This window comes from Fusarium coffeatum (genome assembly GCF_003316985.1).
Source record: "Fusarium coffeatum strain FIESC_28 chromosome Unknown BRIP53273_contig_61, whole genome shotgun sequence".
Taxonomy (NCBI): domain Eukaryota; kingdom Fungi; phylum Ascomycota; class Sordariomycetes; order Hypocreales; family Nectriaceae; genus Fusarium; species Fusarium coffeatum.
The window spans coordinates 1-21,970 of NW_022157857.1; the positions used below are offsets into that span (position 1 = coordinate 1).

At 48.6% G+C, this 21,970-nt stretch overlaps 9 protein-coding genes across 9 annotated transcripts; 5 read left to right on the forward strand and 4 right to left on the reverse strand.

The window, feature by feature from the left end:
• Window positions 1–408: 408 nt before the first annotated feature.
• FIESC28_02765 (uncharacterized protein) lies at window positions 409–2,253 on the reverse strand (the record flags this gene model as incomplete). The annotated part of the gene is made up of 1 exon (XM_031156914.1): window positions 409–2,253. The coding sequence occupies one exon, from the start codon at window positions 2,251–2,253 to the stop codon at window positions 409–411; it is 1,845 nt and encodes a 614-aa protein (XP_031018866.1).
• A 913-nt stretch (window positions 2,254–3,166) lies between these two features.
• Window positions 3,167–4,688, forward strand: FIESC28_02766 (uncharacterized protein; the record flags this gene model as incomplete). Its single annotated transcript, XM_031156915.1, has 2 exons — window positions 3,167–3,770; window positions 3,817–4,688. The coding sequence occupies 2 exons, from the start codon at window positions 3,167–3,169 to the stop codon at window positions 4,686–4,688; spliced, it is 1,476 nt and encodes a 491-aa protein (XP_031018867.1).
• A 779-nt stretch (window positions 4,689–5,467) lies between these two features.
• On the reverse strand, window positions 5,468–6,439 carry FIESC28_02767 (uncharacterized protein; the record flags this gene model as incomplete). Its single annotated transcript, XM_031156916.1, has 4 exons — window positions 5,468–5,608; window positions 5,656–5,947; window positions 6,008–6,147; window positions 6,197–6,439. 4 exons carry the CDS (start codon window positions 6,437–6,439, stop codon window positions 5,468–5,470), a joined length of 816 nt encoding a protein of 271 aa, XP_031018868.1.
• Window positions 6,440–7,039: 600 nt separating this feature from the next.
• FIESC28_02768 (uncharacterized protein) lies at window positions 7,040–8,082 on the forward strand (the record flags this gene model as incomplete). Its single annotated transcript, XM_031156917.1, has 2 exons — window positions 7,040–7,972; window positions 8,029–8,082. 2 exons carry the CDS (start codon window positions 7,040–7,042, stop codon window positions 8,080–8,082), a joined length of 987 nt encoding a protein of 328 aa, XP_031018869.1.
• Window positions 8,083–9,367: 1,285 nt separating this feature from the next.
• FIESC28_02769 (uncharacterized protein) lies at window positions 9,368–11,045 on the reverse strand (the record flags this gene model as incomplete). Its single annotated transcript, XM_031156918.1, has 2 exons — window positions 9,368–9,678; window positions 9,731–11,045. The coding sequence occupies 2 exons, from the start codon at window positions 11,043–11,045 to the stop codon at window positions 9,368–9,370; spliced, it is 1,626 nt and encodes a 541-aa protein (XP_031018870.1).
• Window positions 11,046–11,656: 611 nt separating this feature from the next.
• FIESC28_02770 (uncharacterized protein) lies at window positions 11,657–12,352 on the forward strand (the record flags this gene model as incomplete). Its single annotated transcript, XM_031156919.1, has 1 exon — window positions 11,657–12,352. One exon carries the CDS (start codon window positions 11,657–11,659, stop codon window positions 12,350–12,352), a length of 696 nt encoding a protein of 231 aa, XP_031018871.1.
• Window positions 12,353–12,396: 44 nt separating this feature from the next.
• On the reverse strand, window positions 12,397–13,702 carry FIESC28_02771 (uncharacterized protein; the record flags this gene model as incomplete). The annotated part of the gene is made up of 4 exons (XM_031156920.1): window positions 12,397–12,846; window positions 12,895–13,100; window positions 13,153–13,510; window positions 13,556–13,702. 4 exons carry the CDS (start codon window positions 13,700–13,702, stop codon window positions 12,397–12,399), a joined length of 1,161 nt encoding a protein of 386 aa, XP_031018872.1.
• An 804-nt stretch (window positions 13,703–14,506) lies between these two features.
• On the forward strand, window positions 14,507–15,575 carry FIESC28_02772 (uncharacterized protein; the record flags this gene model as incomplete). Its single annotated transcript, XM_031156921.1, has 2 exons — window positions 14,507–14,673; window positions 14,723–15,575. The coding sequence occupies 2 exons, from the start codon at window positions 14,507–14,509 to the stop codon at window positions 15,573–15,575; spliced, it is 1,020 nt and encodes a 339-aa protein (XP_031018873.1).
• A 2,052-nt stretch (window positions 15,576–17,627) lies between these two features.
• Window positions 17,628–21,958, forward strand: FIESC28_02773 (uncharacterized protein; the record flags this gene model as incomplete). The annotated part of the gene is made up of 3 exons (XM_031156922.1): window positions 17,628–21,308; window positions 21,357–21,520; window positions 21,580–21,958. 3 exons carry the CDS (start codon window positions 17,628–17,630, stop codon window positions 21,956–21,958), a joined length of 4,224 nt encoding a protein of 1,407 aa, XP_031018874.1.
• Window positions 21,959–21,970: the final 12 nt, after the last annotated feature.

Sequence of the window (21,970 nt, forward strand, 5' to 3'; positions counted from 1 at the left end):
TTTTTTGCTTTACCAATTACCCTAATATTGGGTTTCGGCACGGCTGGACGCCTTCCCTGCTCCATTACGTTTCTCTTTCTCTCTTGGTCCCCGTGGCCTTATATAGCCCCATTTTGAGGTATATAGCAGATCAAACTTCAGGTCATTCGGTTACAGTAACAGTTCTATTTCCATTCTATAATCCAGGGCATATTATCAATGCATCTGGAGGAAGGGTACCCGGAATAGGTACTTGACAAAATAACACTTCTGATTGCACGGCTATTTCCGTTCCATACTGCTCCCTAACTTCTATTAATCTCTTTACGTCAACCCATACATAATTACAATCGACCAGTTTCACGATGGCGACTGCTAACAGCGACAGGATTGGGTTTATTCCTTTTAGTAAGCTTTTCTGGTATGGAATTAAGCGCCGAGCCTTCGATTGCGCGTAGATAAATCCAACAATGCCCGAAGGAATGTTGATTGCCTCAATGCTGGCCAACTCGCCTTCACAATCGTAAACTCGGCATGCTGTGACTCCCACAAAGCGAAGCCGCTCAGTCGGTTCTCCCCACTTGTTCTTAAGATTGCATCAATCCGTGGCAGGCCAAGACATGATGAGTAAATCCGGTCGGAAATGTCTCCTTCAGTAATACCTTCAAGTCCCTTGGCCGCAGCTGCTAACTTGGTGGCAAGGATGATCTCAGATCTGCCACCATAGCCTATGGCGAGTTGAAGATTGAACTTGGTGTTACGACTGGTGGCCGCCTCAGCCTCTTCGATTCTGCTTTTCAGGTACGTCGGAAGGATGGATCTATCACCGACCACTCGAAAACGAACCGCGGGGATAGAGAAAGGTGCTTCGTTCAGGATTGTCTCTTGAATATACTCTGCCATCATTTTGAACAGTGGATCCAGCTCCTGCGGACCTCTCTTTAAGTTGTCGTCCGACAAAGCCCAGACTGTGAGATTTGTTATACCCGAGCTGAATACCCATGACATGACTTGTATTAGCTTGTGAGCACCAGCTTGGTGGCCAAGTAACACACTTCCAAGGCCATGGCTCCTTGAGTAGCGACGGTTTCCGTCCATTATGATACCCAAATGTTGTGGTTTGCTGATTGCATCCGCGAGCTCACCACGATAGAAAGCACAGTTAACAAGCTCCTTAGCCTCTTCTCTAAACCCAGGCATTTCAGGTAAAATACGCTGATCAACATCCATGCTCGGTAGATGGGCTTCAAGATCCGCATGATGACCTTGTCCACTGATAGCATGGCGACCATCCTTGCTTCCGAATATCTCGCTATGCAACTCTACCAGAGTATTCTCCATTCTTGGGCTGCCCTTGAGTAGAAGATCCATGGTGCCATCGAAAGTGAGCGTTCGCGGGCACAGGCTGTAATGGAAGGTTGAGAATAGGATGTTGAGCTTTCGGGTCATCCACCAGAAACCTCGCTCCAGAATATTGCATTTTTGAGACGGTCCAGCCAGGACTCTTTTCGAAAGCCGACGGACGAATAGATTGAAGAGCGCCCAGCGCATCAAGGTCACAGGACGTTGCAATGACTTTCGGACACCCTGTTTCTTTATCTCATTCCGAATGCTGCTGAGGTTCGAGCTTTCTGAATGAATCTTCAATAGTTCGGTGGTGTCAAACGACAGTCTTTGTCCCAAAAACCTCTCCACTTCTCCCAATGTCTTTGGGTAATCTCGTCCAAGATCATTTGGGTCCAGCTTGTCGGATAAGTTCATAACGCCCCAGACAATAGCATCTGCCTCATCCTGAGTCACATCTCTCAAAAGTCGATGTGTATTGACCAGCGCAAACGCAAAGGTGGCGAATATAATGACGTTATGTTCGAACTTGAATAAGGAAATGGGATGATGCAGATTCTGAAGCCACGCGATGACCTGCTGCCTTTCTGAACTGTTTGATCGAACCACGATGTAAATAAATGCAACGGTTCTAATGACTCTTCGCCAATAGTCTGACCTGTAGGTGCTGTGGGCTTGAAGAACCTGCGATATTTTTGGGTGAGAAAGCTGCAAAGTGGCTGCTACGATAGTGGCGGCAAACATGATGTCGCCTCGGTCGAAAGCAGCGTGAAACTCTTGGAAGGAGACATATCTGTTCTTCCAGATCCATTTCTTTGGATTGAAGCTGCGCCAATGCGTGCGGAGGCCTCGGAGCCATCCCAGGAGAGTAATGATTGCGTGTATCGTCACAATTCCGTAGACAACTAAAAGCGCCGTGTGCGTACTCATATTGGAAGTCTTCCAAGAACCCAGCAGGAGTAAAGATAAGAGAAATCGTGAAAAGAAGCTTTGAAAAAACGAGGAAACAGAGTACATAGAAGTAAAAAAAGAAGGGAGATTTGGACAGGAATTTTCATTTCTAATACACATCGGATTCCGAACTACGTATTGTCTTGAAGACAGCACCGCTGAGTGAGACATCTAGAGGTAACCTAAATCTGACAGGGAATAACTACGGGCAGATCTTCAGCTCTACAAAGGGCGATTCTCAGGCCAATAATATGTCAAAAGGTTCATACAGCCAAGCTTTGACATGCATGATAAAAATAAAACAATTCCCGAAACCCAATGATACCGACACAGAAGATGGCTGATACTGCACCGTAAGCGGTGAAGTGAGGTAAGTACCGGACGGCCTAGCCACTTTTGGACAAAAGGTAAGTCAAACAACAGCTGAAGGTCGGTATACCCGGGCGTCAGCGGCACACTGGGACTGGTGGAGCTGCGGCATGTGAAATATGATGCTGCGCGTCGACGCGTCTGGGTAAAGCATTCCGCGCCCACAACGCGCTGCTTATCGATTGCATACTCCACCTTTATTTAGCGCTTAACAACGTCTCTTAATTGGTAGGTGATCGACCCATAGCCAGGGTGATATGATAATCTGCCTCGGAGCAGATTGGCAATCGACATTGTGACTTGACTTTGAGAATCTGCCGAGCAAAGGATGTTAGATAGAAAACAACATCTGATTAGTACAACCTAGGTTTTACAGTTCATTGAGAATTCTGTTTTGCGCGGAGTTGAAAGTACAATTCCTTGTGGCTGTGCTGTAGCCACCTGCCAAGGGTCGATGATCGTTCATAAACCAGCGGAACCCGAATATTATTCCACGTCGTTTCTGCGTCCGACACCCTGCAACATGAATCCAGGTAAAGATCACAAATCCTATATAGACTACGTCAACCTTCGAGCTCAGTCAAATCCCTGTATCAATGGGCTCGAACGATATTTACAGCAACCAGCGACTCGTTCAAGCGATGTCGTCTACATCGATTACCCTACGGAGCAGAGCTCACCTGAGCTCCAGCCAATCAGAGCGGAGAGTGATAAGATAACAAATCTAATCGATACGCTATCTCGAGCCACTATTACGCGACTGATTCTTATCGAAGATATCAGTCCTCAGCTTATAAGTTTAGTTGGAAATAGGTTGGATATCGACCCTCTTTTCTTCGCCGACTATGTCAACACAAGTTTTGAGAACATCGAGCTGGCGCCACCACCACCTTCCCTTGCAATATTGCCGTCATTGCTGTCCCAACGCGGATACCTACATCTCCATTACCAGCAAGTACTAGATTTGGGCGAAGCTGGCGTACTTGAAGATGCTGCATACGCCCTGAAAACAGACGCAAATGTGACTCGCAATATCCGTCGCCTTGTTCCTCTTTCGGGAAAGCAGCTAGCCCTTGCTCGCGCGACCTGCTCCCTGTTCATCAAATCAATCGGTAGTTCTTCTATCTGTGAGCATATTGACATCATTATTGGGCAATTAGCTAATCCTCTCAGGTCTCATCTTGGTCGATCGACCTATACGATCTGCGATTGAAGGACTGGGTACTCAGAGTCAGAAGAGTTATCCTGCTCAACACTTGCATGGTGGTTTCGAAGATGTCGCGACATCACACACACCGGCGAGTTCCACGCATAAGTGGAGCAGAGATTCGATGCTTGACAGTTTGACCTATTACCTCCGGCACCAAAAACAGGAAGGTTCCACCAGCATGTTCATGAGCATTATGAACTTCGCCTACTATCCCATCCGCATAGTCCTTTCCGAATGGAACCTTTATATGCATCTCATTAGCCGCTTCTCCAAGCATTACGAATACTCTCTTCAGGACATCACAAGCCGCCTTCATGGCGAAGATATAGTCGACTTGCAGCGATGGCGACGCCGACTGAAACAGAGTCGACACAAACTCAGCATTATCGCCGAGTTTGTCGAGCAGCACGGCGATGGCGAGACAGCCTGGAAAATGGTTCTCAAAGACATTAACTATCTACAGAGTCAATTCCAAGATTACGGACAGTCTCTGGAACAAATGGTCACTGTCGCGACGACAATGATACAGCTTCTTGAATCACGACGCTCTATCCTCGAAGCTGTCAGCGTCCGACGCTTGACATATATAGCTCTGGTCTTTGCACCTCTGGCCTGGGTTGCGAGTTTATTCAGTATGGAAGACGCGTACCTGCCAGGCAATGATAGATTCTGGGTTTACTTTGCCACGGCGCTGCCTCTGATTGTTATAGTTATTCTCTTGTCGACTCTTGAATGGGATGGAGTAAGGCGGCTTTTCAGGCAAGGTTGGAAGTCCAGTATCGGGGATTTCACTGCGAGGTCTAAAAGCAATGCTATAAAGCCCGATGTAGTGTAATGCTGAGGACAGAATTCATTTTTGAACATAGGCTAATGAATCTAAACACTCCTTTGCTATTTAAAGAGAACAGGCGATTTGCGAGAGGCCCGTCTTGTCTGCACATAATGAATAGATAAAATGACTTGGGGTCTAGCGAACTATTCAACCGAGGTAAGAACATGTTGGGATATGAGTATGACACTGATAAGCAGCAGACTACTGCAAACCATGAATCGGTCTTCACGATCTTGGTCACCTAGAGCAACAAGTTAACTGTCCATGGCATTTCGTCAAAAGCAATGCACCTTCTTCTACCGTCGTCATACAGAGGACGATGAAAGCATTGAGCGGAACTCTCATTGCACCATACACTCTACCCCTTCTCGATTCTTTCACAAAGCTCATTTTTAAGAATCCTATGCTCGGGAAATACATCCCTACACAAAACTCAAAGACGCAAAATGCCAGAAACCGATACATCTCAGCTTTAAAGAGGACGGTGAGCAGGAGGCTGATAGCTGACGCAGATAGAGCGATCTGGACCATGTGTACTGAGATTTGGACCGAGTTACCGTGGCGTGACATGTAAGCAAAGAAGAACGAGCCAAGAGTGAGCGCACTCATAAGGTTGGCGAAGATGAGACCAAATGGGGGCTGTCCCCAGGTTTCTGCTAGGGCTCGGGCGGATAAAATGGTTTGAGGCCAGGAATACACCATGTTATACATGGCGCCTTCGAAGAAACATACGACAAATGTAATAGCAAGAATTCGTGAGTCTTCTGCATATGGAATGTGCGTTAGCGGTCATCCTGGGTGAGTGAAAGGGGCGAATCCTTACCAATCAAGTTCGAAAGACTAGTGGATATCGCCTGTTTAATGCTACCTGTCGCCGAGCCAGTCCTCCAAGCTTGTATGTTGGATGATCCGTAATTCTCAACCTAGACTTAGTATTAGTAAGTTGACAATGTCCAGCGAATTGACAAACCCATGACTTGGAGATGATAAAATAAGCGACCGATAGGCAGACTATGCTGACGACAAAGGGAGCGACTTCCGAACGAAATAGGTTGACTGCAACCTGGGCAACAACACCACTTCCCATGGCGATGAAACCGTTGAGGATAGCCATAGAGGTATAAGTCGCACTAAGAGCACGATCCGAATGTCCGAAGCCTAGCCTGTAATACTCGGCTATCATCCATGTTTCAAAAGCTGTGTATAACAGCGTTGTGCTGACACCACCCAGAGCCCGTCCTATGTAAAGGAGCCGAAGGTCACTGGATAGGATAGTTAAACAGGACAGAGAGTATAGTATGCAGTAAACTTGACACATGAACTTTCTCCCCCATCTGTCAACTAGGTAGCCGATGAATATGGCGCTGATGCCGGCGCAGGAGAAAGCGGTTGCGAATAGGGAAGCTACGACTGGTTCGGGAAGACCGAGAGTATTTCTATAGACGCTGTATATGAATGAGCCCTGCAGCAAGTTAGTGGAAGTCGCCGAAGCTTTGTATCTTAAGTACTACCTGAAGCCAATCAGCTGCCATGACGAGGCCGTAGACCAGAAGGAACTGGTTGCGAAAGGAGTAGAATCGATCAGCAGTCGTATCACGCTCAAAGTCATGAAGCTCATTGTCGATGATGTCAAATTGATGTAACTCGGTTTGAGGAATAAGTTGCAATCTCGTCGATGTCTGTTTATGCTGCCACGAGGCTGCAGCTGCGAGGAGCGTGACTGATATGATGAGGGTGATGACGTAGGAGTCCATGGTTGACTTGACTTGGGTTGAGTGAGATAAGGATGGTCTGGGTCGCTTAGTGGTATTTAAGCTTAATTGTAAGTTTGTGGGTAAATCAGGGGTTAGGTTGAAAGGAGTGTGCTGGGAGAGAAAAGCGGGGGGAACACGAGAAACCAACGGCGGGAAGCCTATCTCGTAAGCACAAAAGATGTAACGCGTAATCTTCCGGACCAGTAGTTCTACTAGATCGATGAAACGTCGTTGGCACGGTCGCCCTAGTGTTGAATTGGAAGAGCAGCTCATCTAAATCCCGATGATCCGCCACAGCTCCTTGTGGTCCCGTTACCGCGTCGCAAGGGGAGAGATCTTGGCGCTTTCTTAGGCTCCGACCTAAGCTTAATATAGGATACACACGCAGCCTCATTACGTATGGAGTCGGACCTTGGCATCAGTAGGAGAAACTGTAACGCGCGTTGTATCGGAAGATCAAAGAAGCCCGAGACAATTCACAGGCATAAGGGTGTTCCCCTATACGGCGCTTTCGAGTATATATGTTGTACCTATCACCTCAAGCCATCCTATAATCTATTCCCAAACCCAAATATTCTTGATCACCCACCACTTGCAACTATGGCCAACAAACTTGCCACCATCTTTTCCCTGGTTGCCACCGTCCTCCTACTTACCCTTCTTGTGGTAGGAAGGTCAGAAACGGGCTTCTCAGAAACAACCTCAACAGTTGACCTCAGTCAAATGAGCGTCGATCCAAACCTGAACGCAAAACTTGCCCATGCTGAAAAGCTCTGGCAGAAGTCCGTCCAAGACCGCAAGAAAATGGTAGCCACGTCAGGCCATGACAAGAACTTCCCTGACGGATACATTTACCCATTCAACGTCTGGGACTTTGCCCGACCCAGCTTCTTCTGCCCTTACGATCTCGAGAGAGTTGGTACACTGGGAGATGGTGGCAAGGTAGTCTGCGGTATGGCTCGTTACGAGAAAGAGTGTCCACCTTCTCCAGCAACTCGCGAACTCATTGTTTACTCCTTCGGTGTTAGCGATGATTCTTCCTTCGAGGCTGAGTTGCTCCAAAGGACTAATGCTCGTATCTGGGGCTACGATAGTAGTGTGGACTCCTGGGCGAAGGAAATTCCAAGATATCAGTACTCCCGCGCACGCTTTTCCAAGGTCAAGATCGGCAAGGTTACGGATAAGACTGTTGACCCACCAGTCTATACTATACAGGATCTGATGAAAGCGAACGGACATACCTACATCGATCTTGTCAAGATGGACATCGAAGGCGCCGAGTTCGACGCTTTGACCTCCTTGATCGAGTCCATTGTGGAGCAGCAGACCGACGACAGAAATAGCACCTTGCCTTTTGGGCAGCTTCTGATTGAGATCCATTTCATGAAGCCACCGCCGGGACTATCCATTCCGGACAGTCTCCAGTCTTGGATGGAATGGTGGTCGAAGTTGGAGTCGATGGGTTTGCGGCCCGTTAATAATGAGGATAATTGGATTGGCGATGTGCGATACGGAAAGCCCAGGTTTATCGAGGTATGTTACTTGCTCCATCACTCCTCGGATGTTGAAATGCTGATTGATGCTTATAGTATACCTTGATCAACGTAATTGATAAAGACAGGAACGTGCTACTTTGGACATGAGACAGCAGGCATTGTACGGTGGGACGGGATGCTACGGGCCATGGTAGAGTAGAATATCAATCAAGAAGGCGAAGACGGGGTTCTGCTAGACTATCTGTTGTATCAATGTTATTACTCAAACACTCTCGTATCCTAGACTACCTTGCTATGACGACCACAAATCATCGGCTGCCTTGGCTTTGACCTGAAACATGACTCCTTCTCCCATTCGAGACTAGGTGACACGAACTTCTGCTGCACAGCACAATATTCCGAGTCCTCCTGGAAAAAGCCGCTGATGTGGCGGTAAAGTAGGCATCTGAATGGTCCGCACTTGTCGCAAAACTGGTCGGAAAGGGGTGAGCTTGGATATCCTGATCCACGCCAGGCCCATTCCATGTCATTCGGCCCTTGACGACCGGTACCCAAGGATAGTCTTCCGTGCAAACGACGATGAATGGCGTGAAATTGCGTATTGGCAAGACCTAGACATGTGCTGTCCACTGGATCCAGATATTCAAAGATGGTGTAATGCAGTTCGGGTGGTAGATCAAGGAGGGTAGGCGTGATAGTGGGCGGGATGCGGTGCACGTTATTGGCTGATGAAGATCTTTGTCGTAAAAAGACGACTGGATTTGCTTGGCTCGGGGCTGAGGACGACCGGGGTCTAGGTTTGACGGGCTTGAGCATGATGAAGACTCGCACACGGGAGTGGCAGAAATATTTAAGATAGCTTGGCGCAGCTACCGGCAGTATAGTGTTCTTGGCAGCTGACGAGCTATCAACGCCTGCCAAGGGAGGATCAAAGAGTAGTATAAGATGGGCGATGAGAAGAGGAAATGCTGTGGAAGCAGGACATGAGAATACACTGCCGTAGATGTCTTTTCCTGTTGATACTTGCGCCAAGAAGGGCATCCTTTATCACAATTAAGAGATGCTGCAATTCTCCGAGGTGCATAGGCAACGTCGGCTTCATGATGTAGACCCATGTTGCCTTTCCAAAAAACTGAGCTCCGAGCCCAGCGATCAAGTCGTGAAATGATCGGAGATCGATTCAACAAGGGTTGTGACTACTACCTGACGCAAGCGGAATACAATAGGCTAGTCTGTCAATACCGACTTGCCTTTCTTGGCATCCTCCACACTACGATTGGTTCAGCATTTTGGGGAACAAGGTTGACGCTAAAACTCAATACTTGGAAATTCTGCCCAGGCAGAAGAAATGACTATTAATCTAAAGATCCATGACATAAGGAATTGAACGAATGTTCTCGATAGCCCAGTCTTGAGACGATTTACCTGGCCATCACTTTCGTTCGAGTGTAGAGTATAGCTTATGTTGCTTGATAGGCGTGATGCTGATCAAAGCCAGTACTGCCCAAATTAGTATCAAGATCCAAACGTGCTCAAATGCCACCATTAATGACTTTGTGACTCCTTCGTGCCAACCATCGGGAAGGCGCGTCAGCTCTGTAAGGTCGTCGCGGATACGCTGTATCTCTTCGGCAGCATTCGGATAGTCGCCAAATCGAGCCCAAAGGCCGCTTGTCAAGCTATGCTGGTAAACGACCGAAGCGATCGTTATTCCGATGGTACTTCCGAGACTTCGAGAAAGCACTGCGAGGTGGTCAGAATTGCACATAAAAGTTCGATTGAATGGTAAACTTACTAATTGTCGATGTGACCATGGCTAGTTGCGAGTGTTCCACGGCTGCGAGACAAGCAACCTGTGTAATGCTAAAAACGGCATTGTAACCAAGACTCAGGATGAAGAATGCCAAACATGTCATCCATGTTGGACTGACTTCATCCTGAAGTGTAAACATGACCGCGCCCACGATCATTGTGACAATACTGCTGACAATGATTCCGACGTACTTCCCTGTCCTCTTCATCAGATATCCAAGCGGCAGTGCTCCGATTAATCCAAGTGATGAAGGCATAATCTTGATTCCAGCGTCTGTGGCTGAGTCTCCGCGTGCTTGTAAGTAAAGTGGGATGTAAAAGATACTTGTCAAGCTGATAGCAGCGCAAAAGACACTAGACAAGCAGGTAGCCAGGACGGTCCGGTTGAGTAGAAGCCTGACGGGGATGATTGGTTGGGAGACCTTGACCTCGCAGCAGATGAAGGCGGCGAACAGGCAGGTTGCGACTCCGATCGCCGTGATTGGAAGAGGATGCGACCAGGGAACGATGTTGCCTCCCATGCTGAGACCGAGAACCAGGCTTGCCAAAAAGGCCGCAACCAAGAAAACACCGCCAAAGTCGATGCGCTTGATATATGACTTGTCGGATTGTTTCGGTGGCACTTTGATCATGATGTACGCGATGACAGCTGAGACCAAAGACGGAACAACCTGGACGAGAAAGGCGACTCTCCAGCCGATGTCACTATAGTCACCCAGCATTCCACCACAAACAGCACCGACCATAGTCCCAGCTCCATACCAAAGATTCGCAACACCACCCACGATAGCGCGTTTCCTCAATGGTATGAGATCCGAACCGAGAAACATGGAGATACTCATCAAGCCTCCACCGCCAATACCAGCGACTACTCTTCCCAGTATCATAGCATGCTGGCTAGTAGCTAGTCCGCAAAGCAGATTGCCAGCTGCAAAGGCAAGGTTGCAAAACACCAAGCCAGGACCACGGCCGAAAATGTCTGTTAGACGGCCTGAAATCGGTTGACTGGCTGCGTTACCGATTAGGTAGGCTGTTGCAAGCCAGGAGAGGAGGCTGAGGGAGTTGAATTCGCTTGAGATTTGAGCAGAGAGGGTTGCGATTACTGTTGTGTCAGCAGCGCCGAGGAAAACGCCGAGCCAGGCTGTTGTCAGGATGACTGCTAGACGGGCGAAGGACAGGTCTTTGCTGATGATTGTTCTCTCTTCTTCTGGTTGGGTTGCTGCAGGTGAGCCGCAACACCGCGTTCCATAGTCTGTGGCCTCGGAGCTGGGCTGGAGCAGTGGTGACGTCTCGGACATTATTGTATTGAGCCCTGTTCGTGCTAGATTAATCTTCAAACCTGTTGCTCAAGGTTTAAAAAAAAACCACTAAAAAGATCAGTTTAGTTGAGGGTTCAAGCTCAATTTAATAAAGACATGGTGGAATGATGGATTTTATAGCGATGGAACAAGATATGAATGGCCCTCGCAATGTCTCAGACCTTCATCCCTTGGATATCGCAGATCTCGGTATTTTACCAATATTGCTCCCATCATGACGGTACTGGAGAGATTATCGCCCATCGTGGTATCACTTGTCTCACCCATGGCCCAATAGAGGATGGTGTTTCTTACTTCAGCTGGGCCAAGCCTGCTAATTAACCGGGGCGGGGAAACTGTACACCAGTAAGCCGTAAGCTTCTCCGCCTCGTCAATTTTGATCTGCGATATTTTCTCCCGTGTCTTACTTCCCCTTCAAATCTGTCTTCAGCTCGTTCCGCCTTCCCGTCTACTTCTCCCTGACCTTGATCTCCATTCAACCTGACGATTGTCGAGCATTTTCCCAGAGCCAAATCGATTGTTCAGGCAACGACCCTGCTGACAAGCTACCCATATCTTCCGACGATATCCACGTCAAGATCGAATTGAAGATGAAGACACTGGGTTTAATCGGTGGCATGAGTTGGGAGTCAACCACGACATACTACCAAGAAATCAACCGTCGAGTTCGTGAGGTCCTCGGCGGTCTGCACTCGGCCGAATGCGTAATAGTCTCGTTCGACTTCGCCAAGATTGAAGCCCTACAACGCGCTGCCAAATGGGAAGAAGCCGGACTGTTACTTGATGATGCAGCGAAGAGACTAGCGCGCGCCGGCGCGGACGGCTTGGTCCTCTGCACTAATACCATGCATTTTGTATCCCATGGTATTGAAGCAGCATCTGGACTACCTCTGATCCACATCGTTGACCCTACTGCTGAAGCCATCAAGAAGGCTGGTTACAAATCCGTTGGGTTACTTGGAACACGGTTTACCATGGAAAAGGAGTTTTACAAATCGCGTCTGGCGGACAAGTTCGATCTCAACGTTGTTATCCCGGATGATCAGGACCGAGATATTGTCCACAAGATCATTTACGAGGAGCTTTGCAATGGTGTTATCAAGGATGATTCACGAAAGGCTTACCAAGAGGTCATTGGGAGGCTAAAAGCTTCTGGAGCCGAATGCTTGATCCTTGGATGTACCGAGATCGGGTTGCTGATAGATGAGACTCAGAGTGAGCTGCCGATCTTCGACACCGCGCGGATCCATGCCATAGCTGCCGCTGACTGGGCTATGAAAGAATGAGGGAAAGGAGTCGTGAATTCGCAATTTAACTGATTTCGTCATTTTTATACAAACTGTTTCTGGCCTATGACAACCTCCGATCTTTGCGTCACAATCGTATGTGTCCCATCAGCAGCCTCAATATCAACCCGCCTCTCAACAATAATCCCATTCGATGAATCATAGAGCGGTTCCGGTCTTGTCGGGAGCCCTGAATTCATCATGACAATATCTTCCTGACTCTCCGATATCGACTCAATGGCGGTGATGGAATACGGGCCCGGGGCTGCGTAATTGGGCCGTCGCGATAGCCAGTAAAGTGGATAGCTGTCACGCCGATTTGCGTCTTGCGGCTGTCTACTCTTCCTCCTGGCTTCTGCCTTTGGTGACAAATAGCCAGTAGTTACCCAGAAGCGACGTTTGAAGAGTGGTGTTATCATGGGTGCTTGGCCGACAAAGATACCGATACAATCTTCGCGAAGCGACCAGAGAACAGACTCGCCTCGCCGGTCCAACTATAGAACAGTTAGGTACAACAAAATTCTTATGGACATGATACTGACCTTGAATATGAGGACGAATCGTAAAATCGCAGCAGTCATGCAAAAGAAGCCCAGGCTAAATAATATGCAGAGGCCGAACTTTTTCCAGGGCTTCGCTCGGATGCCCATGACCACTGGAATCGGGACAAGAATGATACTAATATCCGTGCTTAGATTGAAAGACAAGATGAGAATAAAGAATGTTAGATTCTGCGGGGTGCAATGTGCTGCAGGGCGTATTAGTTCAATCCCAATCTCATACATCCCACGTCAACTTACCTCCAGGATCTGGCCAGACTTGCCATAGGTGATGAAATGGCCGGCATGTCAAGGCCAGCGTCAAGATAATAATAATCAGCGAGACAACCACTTGCACCATCAGAGGCTTAATAAACCTTTCCGTCCATAGTCCTCGAACAACTCGCTTATACAGCCATAGCATGTTGAACTTGAGCGACCATAGAACAACAACGTAGAGGATAAGACTAAGCATGAACATCTGCGTTCCAAAAGCCCACTTTCCGTAGTCTTCTTCTGGCATGTTTTTCCGTTCATCGTGATTGAGATCGGAGGTATGTAGACCTTGAGCGGAAGCAATGAAGATGTGGCCTGAAATTGCTGTGCTAGTCCATAGGAACTGATGGTGTCAGCGAAAACCCTTTTTCGGCGGGAGACAACTTACTGCAACAATGATGACGAGGTAATCATCTGGCTGATAACATCTCCAGCCCACCAATTCCGTGCGACAGAACACTCGCGCGGCAATCATGAGAATGCCAATACCGTAAAGAAACCATATCTCCGCAAGCTGTCTGGCTACCGTGGCCATAGTAGCAGAGGATATGAAGGAGGAGGAAAAATATTTTGAATGGAAACATCGGATATGTTGTGCAAGTTCGTATATCAAGTCCCTGCTTGCACTCTAACGGTGTTTGGTGTCGCGGATACATAGGCTTACTCTTGGCTAATCTATTACCTTTCGGGAAGTGTATCACCGGTCTAAGGACTTGCTTTTTTGGGATGGAATTTGTTTTTCGCAATGTCGGGTACTGTTTTCCGAGATGGTGGAGATGTCAAGACACGAATAAGACATCTACAAGATGACAACAAAGAAATCCTGGCCAAAAAAGCCTGCTGAGAATTAATACTTAGGCAGTGAGATATGAATTTATTATAAGAATATGAGGTTTCTAGAGAAATCGGTAGGCTCATGCCAAATGCTTTGCCGAGAAAGCTAACGGCTATGTCTCCATCGCGACTGATATGTCATGGGCCAATGTAACCTTGACCACAAGATGAAACGATCTGGACCCAGATTATCATGCAAATTGAATAGCATGCCCGTTTCGGAATGACTCCCCGCTACGAGCGATTGTCGTGTCCCTAGTAAGCTTAGTCTATCTCAATTAATGATACCCTAAACAGGCTGTTTCTTACGCGTCTGCCATATCGATAAGATTGATAAACAAGATGGCCAACGTATCATGTATGCATACCCTAGAACCAACAAACGAAACATGTACCCTTATCAGAGACATGGCCTGACATGCAGGATATATATCTCTCACATGAGGCCATCGATGAATTGCATCATCTTCTTGCTTTTTCTCACTCATATTGCTTCTCTCCAAACATGTCCGTCCCCATCCGAGTCGCTCTTACGCAAGCCGAACCAGTTTGGTTGGACCTAGACGCCTCGGTTAAGAAAGCTTGCACTCTCATTGCCGAAGCGGCAAACGATGGAGCCAAGCTCATTGCTTTTTCTGAATGCTGGATCCCCGGGTACCCAGCATGGATTTGGTATGTTTCTTTCGTTTCAAAAAGATCATTCCACTAATCATGACTACAGGGCCCGATCGGTCGATTTCGAAATGCAGACGCGATACATTTACAATTCTGTCGCAATTGAATCCAATGCTATAGAGGCGGTCAAAACTGCTGCGAAAGAAAACTCGATTGCTGTCGTTCTTGGCTTTTCGGAGAAGAGCCCTTCCCATAGCATTTATATCTCGCAGGCAATTATCTCACCACAGGGTGAGCTGCTGCTGCATCGACGAAAGATCAAGCCAACTCACATGGAGCGCACCGTGTTTGGAGATGGAACAAACTCTGACTTGGATAATGTGGTTGAAGTAGACTTTGGACCTGACCATGGGAAGATCAAGGTCGGATGTCTGGCATGCTGGGAGCACACACAACCGCTTCTCAAGTACCACAGTATCTCTCAAGGAGAAGTCATCCACATCGCGATGTGGCCTCCAATTGATCCTACCACAGGCGTCGACCACCCTGGTCTGTGGAGTATAACTGCCGAGGGCTGTCAGAATTTGTCTCAGACGTATGCTATCGAGAGCACTGCCTACATACTTCACTGTACATCTGTATGCACTGAAAAAGGCATTGACATTTTGAAGACACAGGATGGACTGCAGTGTCGACTGCCAGGAGGTGGACATAGTTGTGTCATCGGACCTGATGGCCGACGTCTGACTGACGCCTTGGGCGATGGCAAGGCTGCTACTGAGGGCATGGTTTATGCTGACCTGGATCTTAGCAAGGTTGTGGCTACCAAAGGATTCCTTGACATTGTCGGTCACTATAGTAGGCCGGATCTTCTGTGGTTGGGCGTTGATCGAGAGCAGAAGCAGAACGGGAATGGAGTTCGTCATGAGTCAAAATGGCCCGAAGCTACCATCCCTTGAAGATACAGACAAGGTAAATTTACTAGAGTATCTACGAACCCGGAGAGCTATCCGCCGCAATGCACTCCAATACTTTCTCCATCTTACCAAATAATCTCTGCAAGATAGCAGGTCCCATCAAAGCCTGACCGGGAATTATAGCCTGTCCACTATCCAACTCCCCCCAAAGGACTTTTATTTGCTTCGCCGTTAACAGCCCTTTCTGACCGGTAACGGGTCCTGATTCCATGCCCAAGACGTATTGCATTCTTTCCAACAGATGGGCGACGGTTCGCGAAAAGAAAGCGCCCTGTCTACAGAGACTCTCCAGGACCAGACTATCGTAGGGAAGAATCGGAATTGGAGGGATAGGTTCGACGGGTAATCGATCAACACGGGTCGTGGTGTGTTCCAGTATTAACTCGTATAGCGACAGTATCTGGATAAAAATACTCGTGATCGTCAGCGCCAGGGGGGCGGACAGTGGCTCAGGTAGACCGGCGTAATGAGGTGGAGGCGAATGAGAGGTTCGATTGACATGGTTCGTCGACTGCGATTTAGACTTGTGACTTAATGACAGCAGCTCGGATATCCGGGCGTCTGCTGTTGGGGAAGCAGGTAACAAGCTCGTGATAGCCTGAAGGAAGTTTTGAGATATGCTCAGTATGAATTCAGTAAGGGTGTAGTTGTCTATATACAGAGGGCCCTGTCGATAGACCAAGTCGTCGAATGTCAGGTGAGAACAGTTCGACTTGGCAGCTGAAACTCGCGCATGTAAGTTGATATTTATTTTGGAAAGCTCCATCAGTGCATTGTGGGCATCGATGGCGCTTGTGTTGCAGTGTCTGGGGGCGCTGGATATCGTGCTTGGTGGACTTTGAAGCAGATACACTGGCGCTGCATCCGTGTCCGTAATTGGTGGTGAGGCGCCGAATACTGAGTCATAAGCGAACATGGAAGCAGACTCGCCAAGATCGAAGCCAGTGTTCCAAGGGTCATTCGCCGAGCTCAATTCCACGGGAGACCATGTTGGTGCCGAGCCACCGAACGCGTAGTCCGCGGTCTTGCCGACAACTTGCAATGAGGTAGATGCTGGTGAGGCGAGGCTTGTCCAGTCTATTGAGTATGTATTCGCATCGAGCAGAGAAGCTTTTTCGGGAGATGTGCCGGGTGGAGTTGGTGGGATGTATACAGTCGAGGTGTTTCCCCTAACGGCCGATTTTGGAGCCCTCGCTGGCCTAGGCCTTCCAACCTTTTTCTGACGCCCATTGGTACATTTGACTCCATATAACGTGCACCTCGCGCATGAAGGATCGCTCTCGTGAAAACGTTGACACCTTGCTTTATGTTTCCTGCATAATTCACAAGCAACACGGCGCTGTGATGGGTGAACTGTTGGGGCTTCCATGGAAAGTAGCCAATCGTGTTACGGAATTGATATTGATTGAAGAAGGTGGTACCAAGCAAGTAAATCTGAAAGCGGGTTTGAAGGACAAACTTGAAATTGGGGATCAATGTCGGACTGTTGGTCGCGGGGGGACGGTCGTTTATAAAAGCCTCCGCGGAGGGTTTAAGCTTTTCGCACTAGGGGATTTAGTCTCTTTGGCAGAGGCGATTACTCATATTGGGCCGTCACTGTGCTAGACCGCATTAAAGTTTATTAATCAAGTCCGTCCCGATAAGAACTTTGCTAAGTCCCTCCGTCTATCGTCTGAAATTGCAATCCGCATTCGCATTCGATAAATGATTAATTAAGCGGTCATAGACTTTGCACCGCGGAGGGTTTACAGACCAAATTCTTCAATTCCTCATCTCGTCAATTCAAGTGTTCCGTGTTGCGATGTCCGAAATGTCGCAATCGTTTCTTTGTAATCTTCAGCTCGTCTGTAAAGATGCAATGGATACTCCGTAACTTAATTCCAAGCCAATTGTTCCCTATTTATACATTGCAGATTTACTGGATTACTACTGTTATACATTGTATACTCCTCGTTCAATTTTACAATCAATCTTTATTCTCATCTATCTAATCAATCTCTCTCAAGATCAAGCAACGGCGCCCTCTACCCGACCATGAGTGCAAGCTCCTCAACTGTGGACCAAGTGTCCATTGGAACCGACGAAGACACAGTGGACAAGAATGCGACTTTCCACGATAAGTCGACGTGGCCTATGTCGTCCGAAGTCCAAATGATGCGCGATCGAGACGAACAAGGCGGCGAAAAGCCCAAGAAACTTGGCGTGAGCTGGACGAATCTTACAGTCAAGGGCCTCGGCGCCGACGTGAACTTCAACGAGAACGTCCTGTCACAACTCTACCCTTTCCACAAAAGCAACAAAACCGAGCCGATTAAGACCATCATTGATAACTCAAACGGATGTGTCAAGCCTGGGGAGATGTTACTGGTCCTTGGCCGCCCTGGGTCAGGCTGTACGACATTGCTCAACATCCTCGCCAATAACTGCCGTGGCTACGAAGAGGTTAGCGGAGACGTCCACTACGGAAGTATGATGGCCGACGAAGCGAAACAATACCGTGGGCAGATCATTATGAACACTGAGGAGGAGATCTTCTTCCCAACCCTTTCTGTCGAGGCAACTATCGACTTTGCCACCCGTCTCAAGGTTCCCTTTCATCTTCCACCCGGGATGAAGACGCGTAAGGAGTATGCGGACTTGTACAAAGACTTTCTCTTGCGATCTGTCGGTATCTCGCACACTGCCAAAACGAAAGTCGGCGACGCTTTCATCCGCGGTGTCTCGGGAGGAGAAAGGAAGCGTGTATCGATCCTCGAATGCATGACGACTCGGGCAAGCGTGTTTTGCTGGGACAACTCAACCCGAGGTCTCGATGCCAGCACTGCTTTGGAGTGGATCAAGGCTATTAGAGCCATGACGGACATCCTCGGTCTTACCACTATCGTTACACTGTACCAAGCAGGAAACGGCATTTATGAGCATTTTGACAAGGTGCTTGTTCTTGATGAGGGCAAGCAGATCTTCTATGGACCCCAGAAGGCTGCTGTTCCTTTCATGCAGGGCTTAGGCTTCATGAGGGATGGTGGCTCCAACCGAAGTGATTTCCTGACGGGTGTGACTGTTCCTCACGAGCGAGTCATTGCGCCTGGTTATGAAAACACATTCCCTCGCACAGCTGATGCGGTCCGCAGCGCTTACGATCAATCCGCTATCTCCTCCGAGATGCTCCAAGAAGCTCGTACCTACGCGAAAACCCAGGAAGCCAACGACAACACCGCCGTCTTCAAGGAAATGGTTGCTCGAGAGAAGTACAAGGGAGTCCCCAAGAACTCACCTATCACGGCCGATTTTCTTACTCAGGTCAAGACTGCCACTACCAGGCAATACCAGATCCTTTGGGGAGATAAGAAGACCATGTTCGTGAAGCAAGGTGCCACTGTCGTGCAGGCTCTTGTCGGCGGGTCTCTGTTCTACAATGCCCCCGACAATTCTGCTGGTCTGTTTCTGAAGGGAGGTGCCCTGTTCTTCTCTATCTTGTACCCTGCCCTCATCGCCCTCTCTGAAGTTACGGATTCTTTTACTGGCCGACCTATCTTAGCCAAGCAACGTCAGTTTGCGTTGTATCACCCTGCCGCCTTCGTCATTGCCCATGTCGTCGCTGATCTACCTATCCTACTATTCCAAGTATCTCATTTCGGCATCGTTCTCTACTTCATGGTTGGCCTCAAGGCTACTGCTGGTGCATTCTTCACGTACCTGATCATCAACTATGTATCAGCGCTATCCATGACATCCTTCTACCGTTTCGTCGGCGCCGCCTTTCCCACCTTTGACGCCGCGACGAAGGTCTCTGGTCTTGCAACTGCTACCCTGTTCGTTTACATGGGGTACATGATTGTCAAGCCTGAGATGCATCCGTGGTTTGGGTGGATCTTTTGGATTAATCCCATGGCTTATGCATTTGATGCCTTGCTGTCCAACGAGTTCCATGGTCAGACCATTCCCTGTGTTGGTCCGTACCTTGTGCCTAACGGTCCGGGGTATATGGAAGGACAGGGCGGTCAAGCTTGTGCTGGAGTAGGCGGTGCGCTTCCCGGTGCGACGAGCGTTACCGGCGAGCAGTATCTGAGTCATATGTCATTCGCCAAAAGTCATATCTGGCGTAACTTTGGAATCATCTGTGCGTGGTGGGTTCTCTTCGTTGGCCTGACGATCTTCTTTACCAACGGCTGGAAGCAAGTCGGCGAAGGTGGCCGCAGCTTGCTCATCCCTCGGGAACAACAACGCAAGTCCAAGCACCTGGTCCAACCCGCCGCTGATGAGGAATCGTCGTCTTCTGAGAAGACCAAGGCCAACTCCCCGTCTGATACCAACAGCAACATTGAGAACAACCTTATTCGTAATAAGAGCATCTTCACATGGAGGAATTTGACATATACTGTCAAAACCTCCGATGGCGACCGCGTGCTTCTGGATGGTGTACAGGGTTACGTCAAGCCCGGCATGCTTGGTGCTCTGATGGGGGCTTCTGGCGCCGGCAAGACCACGCTCCTCGATGTCCTCGCACAACGGAAAACCGAGGGAACCATCCATGGATCGGTCTTAGTTGATGGTCGGCCTATCTCAGTTTCGTTCCAACGTTCCGCTGGTTATGTCGAACAGCTAGATGTCCACGAACCGCTCGCAACCGTCCGAGAAGCTCTCGAATTCTCGGCCTTATTGCGCCAGCCCTCTGATGTAAGCAAGGAAGACAAGCTACGATACGTTGATACTATCGTTGACCTTCTTGAATTGAACGACCTCGAACACACCCTTGTCGGACGACCAGGAAACGGTCTTTCTGTCGAACAACGCAAGCGTCTCACCATTGGTGTCGAGTTAGTTGCAAAACCGAGCATCCTTATTTTCCTCGACGAGCCTACGTCTGGACTCGATGGACAGGCTGCGTACAACACCATTCGCTTTCTTCGGAAGCTCTCTGCGGCAGGACAAGCTATCTTGGTTACCATTCATCAGCCATCAGCGCAGCTGTTTAGGCAGTTCGACACGCTTTTACTGCTGGCCAAGGGAGGCAAGACTGTCTATTTCGGCGATATCGGTGACAATGCTTCCACTATCAAGTCTTATTTCGGTCGTCACGGTGCTCCATGCTCACCCGAAGCTAACCCTGCTGAACATATGATCGACGTGGTTTCAGGTAATGGTCCAGCCAGCCACAACAAGGACTGGAACAAGATCTGGCTTGAATCGCCTGAACATGATGCTTTGACCAAGGAACTGGACCATATGGTTGAAGATGCTCTCTCTCAACCTTCGCGCGCGAACGATGACGGGCGTGAGTTTGCCGCCTCCATGTGGACTCAAGTCAAGCTAGTCACGCATCGCATGAATGTCTCGCTCTTTCGTAACACCGAGTATATCTACAATAAGCTGGCCATGCACGTCCTGCTAGCCTTTCTCAACGGCTTCACCTTTTGGAAGATTGGAGACAGTCTTACCGATCTTCAGCAGAACCTCTTTACTGTTTTCAACTTTATCTTCGTTGCACCCGGTGTTATTTCCCAATTGCAGCCTCTCTTCATTGACCGTCGCGATATCTACGAGGCCCGCGAGAAGAAGAGTAAGATGTATCACTGGGCGCCTTTTGTTGCCGGCCTGATTGTCTCGGAGTTCCCATACTTGATCGTTGCAGCTTTGTTGTATTACGTTTGTTGGTATTTTACTGCTGGCCTACCCACTGGTCCCAACCAAGGTGGCAGTGTTTTCTTTATTGTCGTAAGTCTTTCTTATGTACTAGCTTGGATATTCGTCTGACAGTTACAGGTGCTCTATGAATTCATATACACTGGAATCGGACAGATGATTGCGGCATACGCCCCCAACGCTGTGTTTGCATCTCTTGTGAACCCGTTAGTCATTACTACGCTGGTCTCTTTCTGCGGCGTCATGGTACCATATGGTCAAATTACAGCCTTCTGGAGATACTGGTAAGTGTCATCTCTTCATCCTCCTACCTTATGCTGTTTCTAATCTCATATTATTATAGGATCTACTACCTTGACCCTTTCAACTACGTAATGGGCTCCTTACTCATCTTCACGACCTGGGACAAGCCTGTCAAATGCAAGGAAGACGAGCTCACCATCTTCGACCCGGCTCCCAACAAGACCTGCGGCGCCTATCTTTCGGCTTATAAGCAGGGCATGGGAGTGGGCATCAACCTCCTCAACCCCGACGCCACCTCGTCCTGCCGTGTCTGCCAATACACTGAAGGAGGAGATTATCTGAAGTCAATGAACCTCAACGCGGAGTGGTATGGATGGAGGAACGCGGGCATCTGTGCCATCTTCGCAGTTGGCTTTTATGGGCTTGTGTTTTTGATGATGAAGCTCAGGACCAAGGCTACTAAGAGGGCTGAGTCTTAAATTCAAGCGATA